The following is a 24,507-nucleotide window of genomic DNA, read 5'->3' as shown; positions in this document are numbered from 1 at the left end:
TACAAACTAGATTTATTTTGTTTCTGCTATGTAAACTTGAATCTGTCAACCGCACTGTAAATGTGTTCCAAATTAGTTGTAGTCTGGAATTATTTATTTGGAGTTACGTCCCCTTAAGCACCTGTCATGTCTGACAGCAGACGATTTTTCTTTATTTAAAATGTACGCAATGATTATTATTGCTACTGTCTAGATCTAAATCAATTTAATCTGAAATGTATCAAAGAGCGACTAACGAGCCAGTCATCTTGTTCGCATCGCGACCATGCTTTGATGAGTTTTGTGCGATGACAATATACATTTCCAATCCGGGAGATTTTGAAATGACTTCCCAGCCACACGTTATTCGTTGCAGGTGAGATGGCTCTTTCTTTTAAATTTTATATTAAATATTTATAGCACAGTTCCTCTATGTACTCAGCTGCTTGTCATGAAGCATTGGGGAAAGGAATGAGGTGGATAAGTAGGCAAATTGTGATTCCAAGTCAAATATGTAGACTGTAGCAGTAACAAGACTATCGGTACTAGATTTGATGATTATACCAGTAATCTAATGTCTTCGATAAAATGGTTTGTCAACTTGGATTTAGATATATTTATATTTCAGGGAGCTATTATTCACAGAACCAGAAATAATATCTACTCCATCATTAGATTTTGATCAATGTTTTTATGTAATAATGCATGTAAGTAAAGTTAATAATGTTCACCAGGCTACTTTAGTACTTACGTCACAACTTCTAAATCAAAGGCCTACTACATGAGCAGTTTTGGAAAGCAATTTACCAAAGACAATAGGCCTACTGTACCATATCTTGACACTAAAAACACTCAAAGATTAAGATTTAAAGGACGTTAATGTGTTTCTATGAAAAAAACTTAAGGATGGAACGAAAGGCTTATCATATGACTATGGATCCATATTTTATTCCAGCACAAACTGTACAAAACTGGTAGATTACAGACACGATTTGAAAAGAAAGGTCTGAAAGTAAGTATCAAAGTTTTGTTTGAGGTTTTCTAATGTCATGTGCCATTTCAAAGTAACTCTTCAGAAAATTATATTTTGGAATTAATTTTTAGGCCTATATAATGTAACACATAATAAGCTTAACCAAGATGTTATTTTTCAGGCAAGCAGTCCATACAGAGTGTTACCAGCATTGTATCAAGCTTGCTTGAGATACACTTTAACAGCTAAAATAGCTCCTTCGTGGAACAAAGTTGGTGAATGGCATTTACAAGGTACAATGTAGTCTGTTTATCTTGATTTTAAATACTGGTAGCTTATTAAATTTTGCTTCAATGATGTATTTAATTGCTGTCTACATGTACTATGTTAAACAATGAGGTCATGTGTTTGTTTTCACTGTAGGCCCAATGCACTGGCTACTACTAAATCCAGCATCATGTATTGCATGATAATACAGTAGATTTGATTCTTTTTTCTAGGTAGAGATTTTGTGACACATAATGGTTACATGAATGGAATAAGTGAGTAAATTTTATAACTATATTTTGAAGTACACATTGCCTTTAAAAAATATATAACTTGACAATTATGAAAATAGAAACTATATAATCTCTCATCAGTGTGCGTATGATATAGGCTATGAACTGAAAAATAATATTTGTCAACTTTCAGAAATGAATCTGGTTGTAAATTCAGATGAAGTGTATATGTCAGTATTTGGTACATCAGTAAAATGTCCACATTTACAGGTAGGTGTGTAAAGCTTAAAGGGACACATGCGCCATTTTTTTTTTTAGACCAAACACACCTAAATCTCAGAATCAAGAATATTTTTAGGTTAGCCTATCAATAATACAGCTCTCCGCCGAAATTTGATCCTTCAAAACCTGGTGTGTCCAGAATTATCTGCGTTTGAATGACGACTCTTCAGTTTAAATAAATTACCAGTTATCATCAATAAATGTTCTTATTATGCTTTTAACTGTTATTTTCCCCTAATGATGTTCCCAACAACAGGCTCCAGGTTGAATTAACTAATAATGCGTATTAATATATATTTTTTTCCTTTCTCAGATACATGATTTAGATATTGATACTACTAGATTAAGTAGAATGTTTGAAGGTGATAGGAGATTTCAAACATTAGAATTAAATCAATGGTGTTATATTTTACCAAGGTAAACTTACTCTAAATAAGGCAAGCATCGCGGTCATGTATCAAGTTGATTTATCCAATATGGAACAAAAGCATGATACATGTATAGGTATCTTAGCTTTATTAGTTTCAGATTCAAATAAATTCTTAAAATGCTTTTCTGTATTGAATCAAAAGTCTAAGATATTTATAGAATGGAAGAAATGCAAATCCATTTATTTGTATTTAAAGGACCCCAAGAATTTTCTACTTATTTTTATGGCTTCCAAACTGTCAAATAGATTATATTAAGTTCTGTCTGTAACTTATTTTTCAGCATGAAGAAAGGTAGAATAGTCAGTGTGTCTAGACAAATACCTCAATATGATTGTCCTTTTACAACCTATAAAGATCTGAAAAAACACTGGAAAAATACAGTTAGTTGACTAAACATTTTCAATATAATCTGTAAATAATTAAAAGTTCGCTATGTAGTAAATAATCTAATTTATGCACATCTACATTTCTTTTTTTATTGCAAATGGCTGACTTAACTTGCCATCCATAATCATACAAAATATGTATGCAATTTGTGTTCCAGGTCATTAAGATATCCAACCAATAAATGCTGTTTTCAAATGGATTTAACCACATGACTATATATAAGGAATTCTAAGGTATTCATTGTTGTATATTCAGCCTAAATAGCAGAAAAACTGAATAACTTTCATGTTGTTTTTTTTTCCAGTATGGATATAGATTACCAGAAACAGATGAAGAAATTTTATTCTATCAAGTTACATTCTTACCATTAGGAGGTCGTTTATTTACCTATCCTAGTGTGTGTTTATGTAGTCGTAACTTACAAACAATGCCAAGAATAGATCCCAAACCTATCATAACAGCTTTTTTACAAGATATACATAATAAAATACCATCAATATGTGGACAGTCATTCCAATTTCAACCAAAAATAAGATACACACAGCAAGAATTTCTGATTAGTTCTGAGGTAAGCTTACATTTATTAAAATTATAAATTGTTAGCACTTTAGGTCGAAAATATAACTTTTATATTGGTCAAGTTTTTTTGCCTTGGCCAATAAATGAAAAAAATATCCTCTGAATATCATAAATTCTGAAAAACTCATGACCCTCGGAAAGCTGGGAATACACCTGACTATCTGTTATATACCACATATTAAATAATCTTTATAAACATGTAAAAAAAGTTTTACTTTGATTTTCAGATAAAAGATCAACCAAAAGAGAAACTGAATCTTGTGTCAAGAAATCCTAAACCACCTACTATCCCCTTACGAAACTTAAATCAAGTTCAACATATGTATCAATCAAAAATTATCAATAACATCAGTAGAATTACTCAATCAAATATTGATTGTCAATCAACACCTTCCTCCAATCAGAATGAGGATATCTTCCTTTCTCAATCAAGAAATCAAATGTCATTTGATAACCATGGATCTACAGGCACTAGTGAAAATATCAATTTCAAGAAAAAGGGTACTGTTAATATACCTAATACTGGAAGAATCAAATCTGTGGACAAAATTTCTTCAAATGTGGTACCAGTAACTTCTCATGTTGATGCATCTCAAGAACAAAACAGATCTTCAAGAATCATTCCATTGTTTCGACCTAAATCCAAATCTGCTGGCAGACAAGTTTACAAACCTGAAGGTCCCAAACAAGTACCATCTTTCAGTTCTAGAATCAAACATACCATTCCTGTTATTCCTCAAAAAACGTTCTCTTTGGAAAGTGTGTCCCCTGTGAAACTGGTCTCAAATTTGTCACAGCCAAAAACTCTTCCAGTTTTCTCCTCCCAAAAGACAAAACCAGCCTTTACTCATAAACCAGTCAGTTCAGTTCAGAAGCCTAGTGCAAATATTACACCAAAGCTGTGTCCTAACTTTAGTCAAAAGAAGATAAAGCAACTTTCCACATCACTTTCCAAGTCAACTCAAAAATTAAAGACACAGAATAGAAGCTCTGCCAATAAAGAACCCGCAATAAAGGCTCCAGAAACTCCTAAACCCAAGACTTCAGCCACTAAAACATGCAGTCCCGGGAGTGTCCCCAGAGGCCTAGTGGTACAGAGTACACCAACAGAGAGGAGATTTGTTCCCTTTGGAGCCAATCCTAAGGCCCTGTCAACACCAAAGCCAAGATTATTAAATCCATCAATTCCTCATTCTAAAACGCCAGTATTTTCTATCACTGACAGTGACACTGTTGATACTAGTTTTGATGTATTTAATAATTTAGGATCTAATAATCCTATTGTGCCTGTAACACCAAAAGCAACAACAAACCTATCCAACAATTTCTCTACACCTAAACCTGGTCAACAGGTTGGCAACCAGATGTCAGAAAATTGGATGCTCAAGACTCCTGATAAGAAGGCTAAGAAGAGAAAGGAGACTGTAACACCATCATTATCACAGGTACATCCTTTATCATTTGACATAATATCAATCTGGAAATTGTTTTTGTCCATGAGCCAGGTATGCTTACACTGTTTCATTTGGTAATTTCATCATGTGCAAAAAAGCAGGTTTCATATCTTGCTTTATAAGGAATATTGCAAGACTAAGACATGCCGGCATGATATTTGATGGCATTGATATTTGATGGCATTGATATTTGACGGCATTGCTATTTGACAGCATTGCTATTTGACAGCATTGATGTTTGACAGCATTAATGTTTGACGGCATTGATGTTTGACAACACTGATATTAGACACATTGATGTTTGACAACATTGATATTTGACAGCACTGATGTTTGACAGCATTGATGTTTGACAGCATTGATGTTTGACGGTATTGATATTTGACAGCACTGATGTTTGATGGCATTGATGTTTGACAACACTGATATTTGATGGCATTGATGTTGGCCGACACTGATATTTGACGGCACTGATGTTTGACAGCATTGATGTTTGACGGCATTGATGTTTGACGGCATTGATACTTGACGGCATTGATGTTTGATGGCATTGACATTTGACAGCATTGATGTTTGATGGCATTGATATTTGACGGCACTGAAGTTTGACGGCATTGATATTTTATGGCATTGATAGGGTGAGGGTGAGGGTGGTGAAGCTAAAAAACCTAGAGCTAAACCTAAAATACAAGTTGTTGATGTAGAAAAATTAGCTAGATCAAATCAGGTTAGTTTATCAAATTTTTGTTATTATGTGATTCAATGTCAATATCTTGCCATCATTTTTTAGTCTGAATCACAGTTTTGTCAATTAAAATGTAATTAAGTACTGTAATATTTTTGGCCAATTAGCTGTATGCTCAACTGAAGTCCAATAAAACAGCAATCAGATCAGCTAAGGCAGTAATTATTTAAGATTTAAGCAATTAGTCATGTAAAATTTAATCCAAATATAAATTTCTTTCTAGATGGGCAAAGCTAATGCATTAACTTTAACAACTTGGCTTAAACAAAGAAATATTGTTGTCAAAGCTAAAGATAAGAAGAATGATTTGGTGGATAAAGTTTTCTCATTCCTGAATCTAGCAAAACCTACAGAACTTACTTCACCTTCCACGAAATTAACACCCAAATTAGTTCCAAGTACACCTCATAATGCAGAGTTTGATGATTCTTCTTCTAGTGTTTTCCAGATTGCGCAAACAGAACATACTCAGAAACCTACTGAATTTTCACATTCATTGTTCAATACTTTACAGAATCCTGAACCTTAATTACTGAATATTTTTGTTCTTAACCTGATTGTTGTGATATTTATAAATGTGATATTTTTCTGTGATATTTATAATTTGAATTAATAATTATGATATTAAAGAATGAGTAACTGGAGCTTAATGTTTAACTTGTACCCCTCTTGCGTCGCCACTGCATGCAGTGTGCAATTAGGACAATTTTACAAGATAGTGGCTTGAGGAATCTCCAACTAGCTCCGTATGTAGCACATTGTTCCTCTTGACGTTGCATACCCTTTTGTCTTGTCACATTCTCTGTCAGAAATTGAAAAATGAAATGAATGGAGTTCTACGTCCTACTTTTCTATACCATGTGGGCTATTGAAGACAGGCAACGCCATGCAGGGTGCAATGAGGGAAACTCTGCCAGGACAGCAGCATTACCCTGCTCTTTTTATACGCCCACATCTCTCTATGTGGACCTATATTGTTGGCACCCCTGTCCCTCCGTCGGTCCGTCAACATTTGCGTGTGAACGCTCTAAAAACTAGATTTTTTGATGGAATCAAATGAAATTCGGTATGTGTAGACATATTCATAATAGAAGATCAAGTTCGAGTTTGAGCTACTTTCGACCATAAGAAGCAGAGTTATTGCTCTTGCCCCAAAATCTTTAATATTTACCATCCGCATGCCTCATGGGCGTATATGGCTGTGGTCCACTATCTTTCAATTTCCAACTGTCGAGGGATCTTTAATTCTTTAACCCATAGCACATGGGGCCTCTTACCTGAATCACTGACACAGGGAAACCGGGTTGAAAAACTGAGCCACCACGGCTCCAATCCCGACCGAGAAACCCGGTTAAAAGGTACTAACCAGGTACTATCTCAAGCTTTAGTTAGTTAGTACAACTGGCAAAACAAATTGCGATCAATGATACTGGAAAACTTATGATATATTTCATATATTATTTACAATAACAACACAGTTTCATAAGCAAATAGATTATATATTAATCTTTCAAATAAATATTTATCTAAGATTATTTCTAAACCAATATCAGTATAATAAAGCAAGATGATATTGAGGACTAAATGATTGGAAATAGTGAAATCTTTAAATAAATTAACCCAACCATGTGGCTGTGATATCTTCAATGAAGAAAAAAAAAGTCACAACCATAGCCAACGGAATTCAAAGGATATTAATATTCTACTCAACTTTTGTGAAGAAAAATTCAATATAGCCTACTTCAATAACAATTATGGAATTTAACAGTTAATGATATGTGCATAATTAAAGCAATGCTATAGCTTTATAAATAAATAATAAAAGGCACAATATATCTTTCACAAGTATATACACAAAATTATCAACAACAGAATTCTACAGAATTGGTGACTTATAAACCCCAGAAAGGTGCAGAGTATATCCAACATATTTTGCTGAAGTTTATGGCACTTTTTCAAACATCTCTCTTTAAGGACAGGTTTGACATCTATTTGACCAATAGTACCGTAGAAATTTTTTACCTATGCTCATCAGTTCTAGTGTTCACAGCTCATGAGCCATCGTATCATTGTGTCCAAAATTATCCATGTTTGAAAGTTAGAATGACGACTTATCTTTTCTTGAGACTTTAGAAATAGAATGTGAAAATCCTAGTTTGAAGAATTTTTGAAGGAATTATGCGAATTTTGTAGATAATAAGTAATTCTGAAGACTGTTTACATATAGTCATGACCAAAATGAGCCCCGAAAATGGCAAACCTGCCCTTTAACATATATAGACAATTTACCATTGTTTCCAAGTAAAAGACATTCCTCTATCCATATTATAACAAAAATCAATAATAAGCACTAATAAATTGTTAAAAGCCTGATTATTAGCTCACACAAACCATTTGATTATAATCTTAATATTTGAATTATTGGGTATAAAATGTTTAATATTCATATAAGAGGCTCATAGCTTCTGAAGCTTTTCCTCGAACACTTGGTGATGGATCTTTGAGTAATAATATTAACGCTGAAAATAGAAATAAAGATATAGCTTGAATCTTAACCACTTGCACCACCTTTCCAACTTTCAGTCTGTCATCTTGTGCTTTTAGCAATCTCACACTGATATTAGAATGGTGCAAATTGAGGCTATCAAAATCCCCTATACACAGGTTTACTATCATTGAAGGTAAAAATCTGTTATGTCACACGGAATAAACTAAATATTTTGTGGAGATTTAAGATGTATAATTGGACTATATTTATTTAATATAAAGAATAGAAAACATTATCTAAGGTAAACAATATTAAAGATGATATAACAATAATTTACCTGAACAAGTATGTTCTTTTGATATATTTCCTTGTTTATCTTTAGAGAGATTTCCTAATAAAAATCCTGCAATATTCAAAACAATCAAATCATTTGAAAAATTCAACATAGGTAGCTTAGGCTATACAAAATAAATAGTCTGTTTTACAGGCCCAAAAATGCCTGATTGTTGCCTTAATATTACATGTACATTAAATTTGTGGAAATAAATAATAAATGCTTTGGCTTGCTCCGATTTATTCCAGTTGAAAATCTAAAAAAGCGCTTATAAATGATAAATAATAAATTCGCCCTCTCACCTTGATTTTTGAAAAAAAAAGGCCTGTAAAACAGACTATTTATTTTGTATGGCTTTACAAATCTGATGATTAGATTCAAAATTAAAATAATTACAGTCATTAGGTTTTGAGTTAAAAGATGTCATTTGGTCACTGAAATACTGATTCATTTTCAAGCAGCTTTAAACAGTGTAAAAATCTCACCTGAAAACATGGCAGCATTACTCTTGATTTCAGGCCACATACTTTTAAAGAATGAAATACAACCCATAACATAGAAATTAATTTTCTCAGGAAAATCTTGAATCTGAAATAGAAGGTCCCTTATTTACAAACTAACAATCCTGATGAAGGATTTAATATCAGAAACATATCAATAATAGGCTACATATTCCGAATATTTGGGATTCTAATGTACAAGTTATGCAACTTTTCTTTAAGGATAAAACGCAATGCATTATTTTAAACATAAATAACATAAAACCAAATTATTACTAATATCATATTTTAAATCATAGGTTTCTAGGCTTGCATATTAGATGCAATAATTCAATATGACAAAAAGATAATGTAACTTACTATTAATTTGGCTAAATCATTCATAAATTCACCATAGAATAAATTAGCTCCCTCTAATAGATGTTTCTGAAACTTATTATTTATAGCATCAGAACCCATCAATGGTCCTAATAGTCTTAATGCATATTTACACGCCTGAAATCAAACAAAAATATTTCTAATAAAATTTGAAATTCATTGGGATTCTGCGAAAACTATGTTTTCAAACTCTACCCCAGTCATTAATTTAGGTTTGAAGGGCTGACTAAGATACAGGGTCTAGTTAGAAACCCAAACAAGGACCTGTATTCAACTGTAGGCCGAAATTTCCCTCATCGAACACTGCATGGTTTTGCCTGTCTTCATTACCCATTAGTCTTATGCAGAAAACAGATATATACTATATTACTTTCATTTTTTTTTTTATTTAGTAATCTCTAATGGACGTATGCCAGAAAGGCTGTGGAATATACAATGGGCATTTATGTATCAAAACAAATACAGTAAATATCCATTCTAATGATTTCCATGATTCCAGATCGGAATTTAAAATCTTCCCCAATCTATTACTTACTTTTCTCACTTCATGATCTGGATCATTTAAATGTAATAATAAGCTAACAAAATTACTATGTATTTGTTCTAAAAATGGTTGTCGTGATGGTCCGTCTCCAAATCGTGATAAATTACCAAATAATATAAAAGCTTGTGCTCTAACTGCTGGTTTGTCCTACAAATCAAAACAAGCTATGTGCACACAAGGGGATGTTGAGATGACAAAACAAGTTACAGAGTGGCCTCAGTGATTCTGGAGAATTAAGCGTGCTCTGTCTCACTAGCCAATGCCTGTCATATAGTTACTATCGAAGATAAAATTTAACAAATTTTAAGTAGATGCTTCAGCCTATTGGTTGTTAATGAATATCCTCATACACGTTATTACCTTGTGGACTCTCCTAAAGGAATGAAAATCCCAGTTGCATAGTGGTATCAGCTATTCAAAACAAATGTGCATGATTACTTTTTATTAAGTAACTAAAACCATAAATAATTTTCTCACCTTTTCAAAACATGGTCTGATTCGTAAGGCAACATTAATTAAAATGGCTCGGATATGACTTTCATCTATTTCTGAGAGTATACGTGATAAACCACTCATAGCTTCTATTGTTATATCATCTTCCATATCTTCTTTATCATCCATACCAGCCATCATAGCTGATAAAATAGTTGTTGAGTATTTCTGTACCTATATAATATAAACACATCTTCAATACATGCAATCAAGCATGGTCAAAACAAGTGTTTTCCTGGAGAAACTTTTGACATATTGCTGGTGATTTTATGACAAGACCATGCATTTGGTCATCACCATGTCCATGTTGCACATTTTCTGCATTCGGTCCACCAAAGGAATACCTCCACTACCAGTGCCTTCATCATTAGACATATTGCTGGATTCAATTGATTGTAAAGAGGTTTTTTAAACTTTTTATGTGTATTGAGAGACACTGAGAGCATCGATTTGCATCATTCCTATTTTCAGTCTGGCGTCAATGGTTCTTGCAATTCCACTAAAATAAAGTCAGGTTGCTATTGTGCTAATACTATACTAAGGGCTCTTGTGATAGTGACGTTATAAAATTCTGTGTTTCAGATTATTTGCAATGAGTCTGATACATGAAAATTGGTATGGTGCAAATGGATGCAAAATTAAAGAAGAAATGACTTACTTGATCTTTTCCTACACTAGCAATATTACCAAGACCTCTAATACAATACATCCTAACAATATGAGATGAATCTACTAATCTTCCCAATAAACTATTCATTATTAATTCTACTAATAACTCATCACCAGCACACTTCTGATTTATCAACTGAAAACATAGCAACAGTACATATTCAACTCATTGAACCTACAAATTTTGCTAGCTTCATGAGATGGACTTTGTCAGACCCTCTGACTTGCCTTTTTCATGTGGGCTATAGTCTTTTTATTTTAGCACCTTTAACCATCAGCTATAAATAACAAAATGGCAAGTCATCAATATTGACTGGGGAATTCTTGGTCTCTTTGATAATGTACACACCCAGTTTGGCAAGCCTTTTTAAGGGTGTAAAACTGTGCACAAAACAAGAAAATATACAGTAAACAGTTGTACCATAAGTCAAAATTTCATTGTCATTTGAAGTTCTGCGATGGAAATGGATTTCTACTATTTCTTTAACTTACCTCAGCAAAGAATGCTGCTACAACAACTCTCTGTGGATCATAAATACTCTGTAATACTGATGTTAAGTTAGCTACTATTTTAGCTGTATGTTTAGCTTCTTCTGGGCATGATATTAGAGCTCTAAAAACATTAAAGACATAGTTAAAAATAGAGTAACATGTACATTAAATTAAGTAGAATAATATTTCTGGAATTCAAAAGAATATAAAACCAAGAAATTCAACTGTAATTTGAACTGTGACATTGGAAATTGGAAACCTTTTTTATTTGGGTGTTTTAATGACCTTTGGAATGGCTGCAGTATTGCAGTTTTTTAGCTTTGAGTTTTAGAGATAATTTAAACTAATATTAACAGACTTAAAGTCTTTGAATGGCATTTAGCAATTGTGAATACGATATATAGACACAGCTTTATGGAACAACATTCACTGGTTAAAGTTTTATGCAACCTTTTGACGTGTTTCCCCCGTGGTCCTCAGGCACCAGTGATTGTTGTTCCAGAAAGCTCTGTCTATATATTAACAGACATGTTTCAATATTTACCTTGCTAAAATTGTCATAGCCTCTGAATATTCCTTTTCATCTTCCATTTTCTCCCAAACTCCTTCATTATCTAATATTTCTATTAAATCATCTGCTTTACTCCTGAGTAAAAACTCTCTGAAAGCTTCAATAGCACATCTGGAAGGAATAATTTCTTATTTGAGTAACTATTTTCCATATGATTTATGTTGTTAAACAGCATTGCATCTCAAGATTTTTTGATAAATGAGTTATTTCTCTTGACTGTTTGCATCTAAATTTAGTTGAGAATACATGAAGATAGATAGAGACATGAAACTTATGGCTTATATGATTTTAGTAGGCCTACATTTTCAGACAATCATTTATTTTCAGATTTTTAAAATAATTTCTTACTTTATTGGTAATATTTTTTTCTGAACAACTGGCGCGGATTTTCTTTTATCTTTACTTTTAACTTTCTCTTCACTTTCTGTCTGGAAAATAGAATTTACAGAAATTAGACAATTTGAGATATTAAAATATAGTATTCACATAAAATGGCTGAAGTGAGAATAAACCTTCTCAAAATAGCATTGAAGAATCCTTAATATATTATCTTTGTAAAATAATGGATTATAGTATTTTTGAATTGAAGTGAAATGATGTTTTCACCCTTCTTCTGCTAATAAAGTTGGGCATTACAATGCATTGTGCAATGAGGGAAATTTTGTCGATGCTTAAGCTATTACTGCTACAAACTAACATTGCCAAAAGATTTTCCTTACCACTGATTTAGGTGGATTAACTCCAACAGATGAACCTAGACGAACTATTAAAGCGGCAAATAATCTGTAGAAATTCTTGATGACTTCTGCTTCAGTTTCTTCTGTTTTAAATAATACTGTTATTGCACAGGTTATCTGTAAAAGTATGTTTGAAGATAATATACTAAAGAAAGGTAATCGTTTTTGACAATTGCTGTGCATATTTGACATAAGAGGGCCTGAAATTGAAAAAGCGTTCAGTTGTTCAGATGGGACAATAAACCGAGGCCCTGTGTGCTACAGGCTGTGCACGTTAAAGATCCCTTGACAGTTGGAAATCGAAAAAAGAGCAGGCTAAAAATTTTACAAATTGCACAATGCATGGCGTTGCCCATCTTCATTGGCCCACATGGTGCAGAAAAGTAGGGCGTAAAACTCCATTCATTTCATTTCATTTCTTTATTAATATTTGACAAAATTGTCCTAAAATATTATTAATTTTGGGCTGAATCTTTTGGTATCTGACATACAGATCAAAAGATCAAAGGCTTTACGAATTTGCAGTCCCTTTTGAAGTGAATGAAAAAATATATTTCTATACATACAGCTAAAGGAATATTAGTAGCAGTTTTCTTGGTGTCTTTATCTTTAGATTTCTCTTCATAAGGTAAACTTTTCTGTAAAACTTCTAAGAAATAATCTAACATATGAGCTACTAGAGACTGTTCTTGTGATAAAATACCCCAAATTTCTATCACTACACTGAAATAGAAGACAGTTAAAATTTCATAATTCTAATCAATGAAATCTGTAGATGATAGTTTGTATAAAATAAACATTAATGTTATATAACGAGGCTGGGTATACTGGTACTGTTAAAAAGGATAATGTCCAATTGGGACTTGGTGATACTTACCTATCATAAGGTAGTTTATAATTTAATAAAGCTTTTAAAACAGTTAATAAATGATGACTAGCTAATGTACGTATTGTTCGTAATGTACCAGTTCGTGTTTGTTGGTTGTCTATTATACAGAGTTTATCATATAAATTTTCTAGTGTCTTCTCAACCTGTAAAATAATTTACATGTTCAACTAACTATCTGTAAGTAAAAAGGATTGTAAAGAGGTTTTCTAAACATTTAATGTGCATAATGGACACTGATAGCATTAATTTGCACTATTCTAATTTTCATGTAGATATGGTTCTTGTAATTGCACTAAAACTTGATTCCCTTTCTGCAGCTTAATTCCCTCACATCAGTTTCTTGGAATTCTGTATAATATATTCTATTTAAGTGGATTTACTGATATACAACACTTTTCAAATAGACAAACACAACACTTTTCAAATAGACATGCACAACACTTTTCAAATAGACAAACACAACACTTTTCAAATAGACATGCACTACACTTTTCAAATAGACATGCACAACACTTTTCAAATAGACATGCACTACACTTTTCAAAAAGACAAGCACTACACTTTTCAAATAGATAAGGACTATACATTTCAAATAGACATGCACAACACTTTTCAAATAGACATGCACTACACTTTTCAAAAAGACAAGCACTACACTTTTCAAATAGACATGCACTACACTTTTCAAATAGACATGCACTACACTTTTCAAAAAGACATGCATTACACTTTTCAAATAGACATGCACTACACTTTTCAAATAAAAAAGCAAATAATATATAGCAATTTAATGTGGATCTAGGATCATGTAGTCCCACCACCACCAGTTAAAAGAGTGTAGGACCATTAAATCATTGGAAAATTAGAGAACCAAATTAAATGTTAAATGTATAAGCGAACTAAATATTAGTAGATACTATGAAGTACATACATGCAGAACAAAAGTAGTCAAAAGCATTAGAGCATAAAGAACATAGTTTGAGCATAAAGAATATAGTTAGAGCATAAAAAAATCATTACAGAATCAAAAAATATAGTTAGAGCAGAAGGAACATAAATTGAGCATAGAGAACATAGTTTGAGCATAAAGAACATAATTAGAGCATAAAGAACCTAGTTAGAGAATCAAACAACATAGTTTGAGCATAAAGAACATAGTTTGAGCATAAAGAACATAATTAGAGCATAAAAAAACATAGTAAGTACAGAAAGAACATTGTTAGAGAACAAAGAACATAGTCAGAGAATAAAGAAAACTGATAGAGAACAAAGAACATAGTCAGAGAATAAAGAAAACTGATAGAGAACAAAGAACATAGTCAGAGAATAAAGAACACTGTTAGAAAATAAAGAACATTATTAAAGAATAGTTTATGAGTGTAAACATGCTTTTAATATAGTTACCTTTGCTTCCTGTTAATTGTAAGTATGAAATATAATGATATTGATAATAATCTAATATAGTAATAATAATTCAAATTGTTTGCTTGCTTACAGATATTCTTTTTAAAAATGATGTCTATTTTTTAAAAGTAATGTGTCTTTTTAAAAGTGATGTCTATTTTATAAAAGATGTCTGATTTATAATGATGTCTTTATCATAAATGATAAAGTTAAATTCTTATATAAATGTGTACCTTAGAATGCCTAAATTATGATTTCGACATTTCTTCAGTTATGTAAAAATCCAAAAGCCAAACTTACCGTTGAACCAATTTCTCCACCACGTAATTTCATAAAACCATTTAATACCACACAAGCCCCAGATGCACTATGGGACTGATTATCTAAGAGGCCATCTTGAAGAACATCTATAAATTTTTCTAAATGTTCAGCTGGTAATTTTTTAGCTATAACCTACAAACGTGAAAAATATAAAGATTAATATTCTATCGTTCTTTTTCATCCAGTCATGTATATCAATATTTTTTATTATCTCTATGGCAACAAGTCAAGATACTATTTCATTATGTTACTATCACAAAGGCCCTTAGATATTCTTAGCAGCTTTTCTAATAGTGACATTATAATCTAAGCAGTTTTCTCAAAAGTGACATCATAAATTAAGCAGCTTTTTCAATAGGGGCATCATAAACCAAGCAGCTTTTTCAATAGTGACATCATAAACTAAGCAGCTTTTTCAATAGTGACATCCTAAACTTAGCAGGTCTTTCAATAGTGACATCCTAAACTAAGCAGCTTTTTCAATAGTGACATCCTAAACTAAGCAGCTTTTTCAATAGTGACATCCTAAACTAAGCATGTCTTTTAATAGTGACATAATAAACTAAGCAGCTTTATGAGAAAATATCCCAATTGATTGATTACAGCTTTCATGTTTATCAGTCCCAAATCCAAATATCCTTTAATAAGCAATCAATATTTGTTTACCTTTGATAAGTCATTTATAACACTAAATAATATGGAGGGATCACTTTTTCTTAATCTATCTTTTAATGTTGGTAAAGCATCTATCATTTGATCTGGTGTATCAGCGCTTAAACCTTAAAATAGAAATTAGGTTTATAACCCATAATATTGGAATTTTCACAACTTTTAATACTTTGAAGGTATCTATTATACTATATTCCTTTGGTATTGTACTGTAGAATGATTGGTAATATCCTGGCAGATTTTTGTTCAATATGCAAAATTTGGTATGTGAACTGTGTATGACACAATATTCATATGTCCACAAGCCATATACATTGATATCCCTTACATATACTTGCTAGAAACCACTTATTAACATTTTTAACTATCCATGTATATATTTTTTACAAATTTCTTCACTTTTTTTCTAATAAATGCTTCTTTCATATGCTTACCTTCATATCTCAGTCCTATTTTAAGTGTAGCTTGTAAACAGTTGACAGCTAGTTGACGTATATTATTACTAGGGTCTGTACATCGTGGTACTAAACGAGCTAAAAAGGTTCCTTCATTTAAAAATCTTGATACTATCTGAAAGCCAAAAAATCAAGGTTCACTATCTCTTGTAACTTCTAGCAATGAGAACAAAGCTTGCTTTCAATTGCACATTCAAATTCATCAACAATTACTTCAATTACTTTCATCATAGTAAATTTCATGGTTCTTCCTCTTTGTAACAAATAACAGAAAAGATTTCTTGTACACCACATGTATTCTATTTTCAAAATTCATTACAGATTCTAAAGATACGCTAGATAAAGTTTTAACTCACCGAAATGTCCATTCTTTCAATATAATATTCTAAGACAAATAACCAGGTTTTTAAAGCACGTTCTCTTTCATAATCATTCACTGATAATATCCAGTTTATTAAATGCTGAAATTACAAAATATCTGTGAAATTTCCATTAATTAACGTCCATAAGGACAGACGAACATTTAAGAAAAGATTTAGAAAGAGGTTCTGAATTGAAACCTTGTCCATTTTTCAAAACAAAATGAATGTTTTCCAATTCCTTAATGGGTGTTTCTTTGCCAAGCCAGTTTTCTGTATAGGACCTAGCTCTAATTTCATATACACTTGTTTCCACAAGGAGGCAAAACAGTCAAGGAAACTTGACTGTGAACTAAACAAGCCAGAAGTATTAATTACCAATTAATTAGCAATAATGATTTGAATTGTTCCAGATGTGCTGAATTTTGATACCTTTGTCTAAGTCACAAATAGGTTACCTTGAAAATACTTTCTAGTCCCATAGGAGTAGGATCTTTATTAATAATTTCTTTAAGTACTTCATGTAAAGCATCAAAAGTGGTAGATAATAAGACTTCTGCTTCTAACATTTCATCATAAACATCTTCTTTTCCTTTCTTAACACTAACTCCATCTGGTGGTAAACAGAACACACAGTCTGTACATGTCTTGACTAAATCAAATATTTCAGCCTCGGAAAGTTTAGGATGGAGTTTACTATAGAATAGTTAAGGAAATGATTGAAAAACAGTCATACTTGAGAATGACTTGGTTACTCTTGGTACTGATCAACTGACGTTGTTACTCTTGGTACTGATCAACTGACGTTGTTACTGTTGGTACTGATCAACTGACGTTGTTACTGTTGGTACTGATCAACTGATGTTGTTACTCTTGGTACTGATCAACTGACGTTGTTACTGTTGGTACTGATCAACTGATGTTGTTACTCTTGGTACTGATCAACTGACGTTGTTACTCTTGGTACTGATCAACTGATGTTGTTACTCTTGGTACTGATAAACTGACGTTGTTACTGTTGGTACTGATCAACTGACGTTGTTACTCTTGGTACTGATCAACTGACGTTGTTACTCTTGGTACTGATAAACTGACGTTGTTACTGTTGGTACTGATCAACTGACGTTGTTACTCTTGGTACTGATAAACTGACGTTGTTACTGTTGGTACTGATCAACTGACGTTGTTACTCTTGGTACTGATTGACTGACTTTGTTACTATTGATACTGAATGACTGACTGAAAGTTTTTATAATACCAGTACCATAGAAAAAAAAATGAACATAAAAATATGTCAAAGGATACATTAATGTTGAACAAGCATTCATTGCTAGAGCTCTAGTTTCATTGTGAATATTATGGGAAGATTCGGCTTTCATGTAATTCTAAAAAAACAAACAAAACAATGGTAACCTACATAATATCAAAAGATATCTTATAATAAAGTCATCAAAATATTTGTATAACATGCAGATAAAGCATTATCACAGGCTATTTGTATCAGTTGTCAACTAAGTTCCAGTCTTTTCAGAATTTACATTGTTGTAATTTCTCTTTGCACTGCAGCAAAGAACATTTATTATAGTACCATTTCAATTTGATCTTTTTTACTCAAATTGATAATTGATGAGAAAGAATTATGTTCGCTTCTTGTGACCTATAGGAGAGTATCTTCTATAACACCCAACATTAAGTTGTGTTCTCATATATCAATCACAAGTTTTGTGTCTGTGTTAATATTTATATATAACCAGTTTATATCTGTACACATACTAAATAGAATCTCTCAACTTTTCTTATATTCGTTATGGATTTTCATATATTTCAACGTAGGGTAACAAAAATTATATAATAATAGAAGAAATAAAACATTAACCAAAATTGTGAATGAAATAGTAAAATAACAACCAAATTTTATCAAATATAATACTCAAAAAAATTTTGTTCCAAAAAAGTTGTTTCAAGGACTGGTCAAGTTTTCTTGAAGTGCTTAAATTTGCAAAAGGTGAAAATAATAAGTGAGTTGTATACCTGTAAATGAGTTAAGAATTCACCTCTAGTTGTAAAGTTATATTGTTGTTCTAAATGATCTGGATGTAAGGCTTGTCCAATATTAGATACAGTACGAATTAGGTTTTGTTTCACACTTGTATCCTAATAAATAGAGTTTTATTTACGTGCAGAATAAATCAAATAAAGAAATAACAGGCCAACATGCAATCCCCTGATAAAAACAGATTTGCTAGTGATGATGCTTTCTTAGCTTTTCACCAGAAGAGTTTCAATTTCTCCATTAGACAGATTATATACTCTCTTTTTGTCCTCAGAATAATTTTGATAAAATATGGCCAAAAAAAGAATATTTTTACCCCTGCATCCTACGCAAAATATACCTGAGCAGCCGTGTAAATCGGCCATTACAAAGTGACGTCACATTATGTTAACGTCACATGCTTTAAGTTATATTACTTGGAATTCAGGGTACATGACGTTTTTATTTCATTTACACTTAGTGTTCAAAGGTTTAAAGATGTAAGAATTCTGTCATCAATAGCAAACCTGTTTTTAACAACATCTAAAATGAAGTGAATACCTGTAAATGTATTAAAAGTTGTCCCCTATGTTTAAAGGTATAAATCATACACAGGGAATCTGGATGTAAACACCGTCCTAACAGTTCGATTGTACGAATGAGATTCCGGCGTAATTCTACACTCTGAAAGTTGGGAGAGAATCTTTATAATTCTACATGCACAATACATGGAGATGGAAGTGTTAATGCTAAGCACCACTGTAATTTTTCTTTCCATAAAAATAATTTCGTTGTAACACAGGGCCTACTTTGTTCTTGTAAGAAGAAAGCACTAATTGGAGGGATTGGGAGGTAAAAGGAATAGATTATTTGGCTACATAACTACTCCATCTATTGTATTTCACTGCAAACATCAAATTTGTCAAAAAAGGTCTAGACTGCACAGTGATATTTTATAGCATTTAAACACAAGTGAAAATGGCTGATAGCATGGGAGAATTTTTACTGGCCATTGATTGAAGGTTCACGCTGAGTAAGGGTGTACTGTTTGTACAAGTTTGGCTGTACATTGTTAGACTCACATTTCTGCATACTTATATATTCGCAAATTTTTCACAAATAGATCAAGAACTAGGTGTAATTTACCTTGACATTTTGAAAATAAGGTGAAATGGTACGTAAGATAGTAGCTTCCATTCTGGATACAATAAGAGTAGGTGGTGAATATAGAGCTACAAAACCATAACATAACATTAATGTAGCTTTAATTCTTTCAACATCTACATCTGATTTATTATCCTGTAAATATATACAATTATTACTGATATACAATACCAAAAAATCTGGGAAGAGCTTAAAAGAGCTATAACATAGTTTGATCATTTGACTCTGAAAGCATCAAAAGAGTGGCATTGCTCATGTCAACCCCCCCTTTTGTCATTTTTTAACACTTTCCAAATTTAATTTTCAGTCTAATAAGAGTTTCATTCAATGGTCAGAGCTGTTCACAGTTCTAGTTATTATTGTCAAACTAAATCTAAACCAGTCGAAACAATACTATCTTTGACACTCAGTCTGAAGGTTGTAAACTGTTAATGTTAAAGGTTTACTCTTCACTAACAAGGTAATAAGGTAATTTTGGTACTTTATGATATTGTTATTAACTACTTACCTTGCTAACAAAACTCAGAAATCCGCCAGATTTTTTTGATAAATCATTTTTCGCCACACTTTCTAGTTTACTCAATGCTGCATCAAGATGAGAAGCTGCACAGAATCCAATAGCTATAGCACATCCCTGAAAATATTCAAAATTTATTTTTAGCTATGTCTTCCTGTTTTTTGAATAATAATAAAAATCATTTTAATCTTATTTGAAATGAAATGTTATCGAATATTTTCTAGATGTCACAAACTATATTTTCTAGATGTCACAAAATAAAGTTATATTTTCTTGATGTCACAAAATAAAGTTATATTTTCTTGATTAAAGTTATATTTGATTGATGTCACAAAATAAAGTTATATTTGATTGATGTCACAAAATAAAGTTATATTTTCTAGATGTCACAAAATAAAGTTATATTTTCTAGATGTCACAAAATAAAGTTATATTTTCTAGATGTCACAAAATAAAGTTATATTTTCTTGATGTCACAAAATAAAGTTATATTTTCTTGATGTCACAAAATAAAGTTATATTTTCTTGATTAAAGTTATATTTTCTTGATGTCACAAAATAAAGTTATATTTTCTAGATGTCACAAAATAAAGTTATATTTTCTAGATGTCACAAAATAAAGTTATATTTTCTAGATGTCACAAAATAAAGTTATATTTTCTTGATGTCACAAAATAAAGTTATATTTTCTTGATGTCACAAAATAAAGTTATATTTTCTTGATGTCACAAAATAAAGTTATATTTTCTTGATGTCACAAAATAAAGTTATATTTTCTTGATGTCACAAAATAAAGTTATATTTGATTGATGTCGCAAAGTAAAATTATATTTTCTAGATGTCACAAAATAAAGTTATATTTTCTAGATGTCACAAAATAAAGTTATATTTTCTAGATGTCACAAAATAAAGTTATATATAATTGATGTCACAAAGTAAATTGTATGTTCTTGATGTCATCATAGAACTGTAACCAGCTAAATATTGATGACCAATGTCTAACTTGGTATGGCTTACCTCTCTCTCTGTTTGATCAGTATGTTTCACTGAATTAAATACCAAATCTAAATGTTTGGTTACAAATTCTTTCTTTGTTGACTTCCTCATAATTATACCAAGACATTTATATAGAAAATTCTGGAAAATATAAGCGTTACATTGGTTCTATTTCATAATATGAATCATACTTTTAATTTATAAACTGTGTTATTGACTAATATTTAAAGAAAAACTTTGAAAATATTATATGGCACTTTGAGTAAACTTTTTCAATTCAATATGAAAATATGTTCTTTCTGTCAGTTATTTTTTATGGACTAGAAACAAATCTATTGCCATAAAGTTTTTTGTATGTCAATGATATATTTTGATGAACCTACCTTTTCCCCAGACATATTAGTATAATGTCCAATTTGTTGACCAAAAGCTTCTCCAACCTCAACTATCCATTCTTCATTATCAACAACATCTAAACTTTTAGATAACATCTGTCAATATTAAATATTATATTCTTCATTATCAACAACATCTAAACTAATATTAAGTTCTTCATTATCAACAACATCTAAACTAATATTAAATTCTTCATTATCAACAACATCTCAACTACTATTAGATTCTTCATTATCAACAACATCTAAACTAATATTAAATTCTTCATTATCAACAACATCTAAACTTTTAGATAACATCTGTCAATATTAAATATTATATTCTTCATTATTAACAACATCTAAACTACTATTAGATTCTTCATTATCAACAACATCTAAACTTTTAGATAACATCTGTCAATATTAAATATTATATTCTTCATTATTAAGAACATCTAAACTAATATTAAATTCTTCATTATCAACAACATCTAAACCAATATTAAATTCTTCATTATCAACAACATCTCAACTACTATTAGATTCTTCATTATCAACAACATCTAAAGTAATATTAGATTCTTCATTATCAACAACATCTAAACTAATATTAAATTCTTCATTATCAACAACATCTAAACCAATATTAAATTCTTCATTATCAACAACATCTCAACTACTATTAGATTCTTCATTATCAACAACATCTAAAGTAATATTAGATTCTTCATTATCAACAACATCTAAACTTTTAGATAACATCTGTTAATATTAAATATTATATTCTTCATTATCAACAACATCTAAACTAATATTAAATTCTTCATTATCAACAACATCTAAACCAATATTAAATTCTTCATTATCAACAACATCTAAACTTTTAGATAACATCTGTCAATATTAAATATTAGATTCTTCATTATCAACAACATCTAAACCAATATTAAATTCTTCATTATCAACAACATCTCAACTACTATTAGATTCTTCATTATCAACAACATCTAAACTACTATTAGATTCTTCATTATCAACAACATCTAAACTTTTAGATAACATCTGTCAATATTAAATATTATATTCTTCATTATTAACAACATCTCAACTACTATTAGATTCTTCATTATCAACAACATCTAAAGTAATATTAGATTCTTCATTATCAACAACATCTAAACTAATATTAAATTCTTCATTATCAACAACATCTAAACCAATATTAAATTCTTCATTATCAACAACATCTCAACTACTATTAGATTCTTCATTATCAACAACATCTAAAGTAATATTAGATTCTTCATTATCAACAACATCTAAACTTTTAGATAACATCTGTTAATACTAATATTAGATTCTTCATTATCAACAACATCTAAACTAATATTAAATTCTTCATTATCAACAACATCTCAACTACTATTAGATTCTTCATTATCAACAACATCTAAACTAATAATAAATTCTTCATTATCAACAACATCTAAACTAATATTAAATTCTTCATTATCAACAACATCTAAATTTATATCAAATTCTTCATTATCAACAACAACTACACTATTATCAAATTTGTCATTATCAACAACATCTAAACTAATATTAGATTCTTCATTATCAACACCATCTCAACTACTATTAGATTCTTCATTATCAACAACATCTAGACTAATATTAGATTCTTCATTATCAACAACATCTAAACTTTTAGATAGCATCTGTCAATACAGAATAAATACAAAATTCTAATATATCAACAACATGTAAACTGATATCAAATTCTTCATTATCAACAACAACTATTTAAAACTACTATTAAATTCTTCATTATCAACAACATCTCAACTACTATTAGATTCTTCATTATAAACAACATCCAAACTAATATTAGATTCTTCATTATCAACAACATCCAAACTTTTAGATAACATCTGCAAAAATTAAATTAAAGGAGTAGTATATCCATAATAGTTATTCTTGCTGAATGTTCTACCCACTTCTAAATGTCATTTAAAGATTATAATATTAGATTCTTCATTATCAACATCATCTAAATTTAACTGATTTATCTACCTTCAAAAGTAAATCCTCCCAATTTTTCTGTGACCATTTTTCTTCATCATCAAGATTATCTATAAAAATGAAGCACATGAGAAATGCTAATAGTTTCATTGAATAGGAGCGAAAAGACATCAATAAGAATATTTCATAGTAGAAAAACTATCAATTCATTAGACAATCACTTTAAACCTAATATTTTAAGGACACATTGTAAGACTAGGGGTATATAAATCAAAATTGTTGCCGATCTTTTACAGGTTTCTTACCTTCCAAATATTGTAGTAGTTTGGGTATAACTGTGTCCCATAATTCCACTAAACTTTCATGTAAATTAGGTGATATTCCTTTCATTAAAGATAAAACATGTAGACCTCTTTCACTTCCATGTGATGGTCTTCCTGCTAGTACCTTGGGAAAAAATAATTTAGGTTATTTATACAGATTATACAGGCATACAACTTCTGTGTCAAATCTTTGCTTTCATTGCTTGCTGTCAATACAAATCTTAGTCTGGAAGTGGTCCCTAATGATTGACAATTGCTGGTAAGCACTTCCTTAAATGATAAACTTTTGTTGGTCTTGTCTTTAAAAAGTAAATGATGTATGTGCAGTGGACTTTGTGCACATAGGATTGGTTGTCATATTGAACACAAGACTTTAACTTAATGGAAACATAACTCATACCAAATTAAAATACTTACAACTAGTCTAGCAATAATAGCAGG

General features: G+C 30.8%; 2 protein-coding genes across 2 annotated transcripts in view; one reads left to right on the top strand and one right to left on the bottom strand.

Annotated features, from left to right (window-relative positions):
- The first annotated feature begins 123 nt into the window (after positions 1 to 123).
- LOTGIDRAFT_234835 (hypothetical protein) lies at positions 124 to 5,964 on the top strand. Its single transcript, XM_009063172.1, has 12 exons — positions 124 to 355; positions 608 to 686; positions 935 to 991; positions 1,134 to 1,245; positions 1,453 to 1,494; positions 1,646 to 1,722; positions 2,048 to 2,151; positions 2,446 to 2,545; positions 2,857 to 3,120; positions 3,359 to 4,576; positions 5,223 to 5,312; positions 5,554 to 5,964. Exons 1-12 carry the CDS (start codon positions 216 to 218, stop codon positions 5,857 to 5,859), a joined length of 2,589 nt encoding a protein of 862 aa, XP_009061420.1. The 5' UTR covers positions 124 to 215; the 3' UTR covers positions 5,860 to 5,964.
- A 1,802-nt stretch (positions 5,965 to 7,766) lies between these two features.
- The window catches only part of LOTGIDRAFT_234834 (hypothetical protein), a gene marked incomplete at both ends in the record, with an annotated part of 25,814 nt that continues 9,073 nt past the window's right edge, over positions 7,767 to 24,507 (bottom strand). The window contains 27 exons of the mRNA XM_009063171.1: positions 7,767 to 7,849; positions 8,156 to 8,221; positions 8,638 to 8,740; positions 9,013 to 9,147; positions 9,566 to 9,721; positions 10,052 to 10,240; positions 10,725 to 10,871; positions 11,228 to 11,348; positions 11,772 to 11,909; positions 12,147 to 12,226; positions 12,518 to 12,652; positions 13,102 to 13,258; positions 13,413 to 13,567; positions 15,129 to 15,281; positions 15,816 to 15,928; positions 16,253 to 16,388; positions 16,630 to 16,734; positions 17,091 to 17,328; positions 17,938 to 18,017; positions 18,664 to 18,786; positions 19,226 to 19,348; positions 19,811 to 19,963; positions 20,337 to 20,462; positions 21,363 to 21,482; positions 21,725 to 21,832; positions 23,795 to 23,853; positions 24,049 to 24,190. Coding sequence (XP_009061419.1) covers positions 7,767 to 7,849; positions 8,156 to 8,221; positions 8,638 to 8,740; positions 9,013 to 9,147; positions 9,566 to 9,721; positions 10,052 to 10,240; positions 10,725 to 10,871; positions 11,228 to 11,348; positions 11,772 to 11,909; positions 12,147 to 12,226; positions 12,518 to 12,652; positions 13,102 to 13,258; positions 13,413 to 13,567; positions 15,129 to 15,281; positions 15,816 to 15,928; positions 16,253 to 16,388; positions 16,630 to 16,734; positions 17,091 to 17,328; positions 17,938 to 18,017; positions 18,664 to 18,786; positions 19,226 to 19,348; positions 19,811 to 19,963; positions 20,337 to 20,462; positions 21,363 to 21,482; positions 21,725 to 21,832; positions 23,795 to 23,853; positions 24,049 to 24,190 — 3,444 coding nt within the window. The remainder of the gene's footprint in view (positions 7,850 to 8,155; positions 8,222 to 8,637; positions 8,741 to 9,012; positions 9,148 to 9,565; positions 9,722 to 10,051; positions 10,241 to 10,724; positions 10,872 to 11,227; positions 11,349 to 11,771; positions 11,910 to 12,146; positions 12,227 to 12,517; positions 12,653 to 13,101; positions 13,259 to 13,412; positions 13,568 to 15,128; positions 15,282 to 15,815; positions 15,929 to 16,252; positions 16,389 to 16,629; positions 16,735 to 17,090; positions 17,329 to 17,937; positions 18,018 to 18,663; positions 18,787 to 19,225; positions 19,349 to 19,810; positions 19,964 to 20,336; positions 20,463 to 21,362; positions 21,483 to 21,724; positions 21,833 to 23,794; positions 23,854 to 24,048; positions 24,191 to 24,507) is intronic.

Source organism: Lottia gigantea, assembly GCF_000327385.1.
Source record: "Lottia gigantea unplaced genomic scaffold LOTGIsca_56, whole genome shotgun sequence".
NCBI lineage: Eukaryota > Metazoa > Mollusca > Gastropoda > Lottiidae > Lottia > Lottia gigantea.
This window is presented reverse-complemented; position numbering and strand designations above follow the sequence as displayed.

Excerpts from the sequence above, each read along its gene's own strand:
- LOTGIDRAFT_234835 (XM_009063172.1), top strand. The coding sequence starts at position 216 with ATGTATCAAAGAGCGACTAACGAGCCAGTCATCTTGTTCGCATCGCGA. Across the intron at positions 687-934 it reads GTTTTTATGTAATAATGCAT|CACAAACTGTACAAAACTGG; the intron begins GTAAGTAAAGTT and ends ATTTTATTCCAG. Across the intron at positions 992-1,133 it reads TTGAAAAGAAAGGTCTGAAA|GCAAGCAGTCCATACAGAGT; the intron begins GTAAGTATCAAA and ends GTTATTTTTCAG.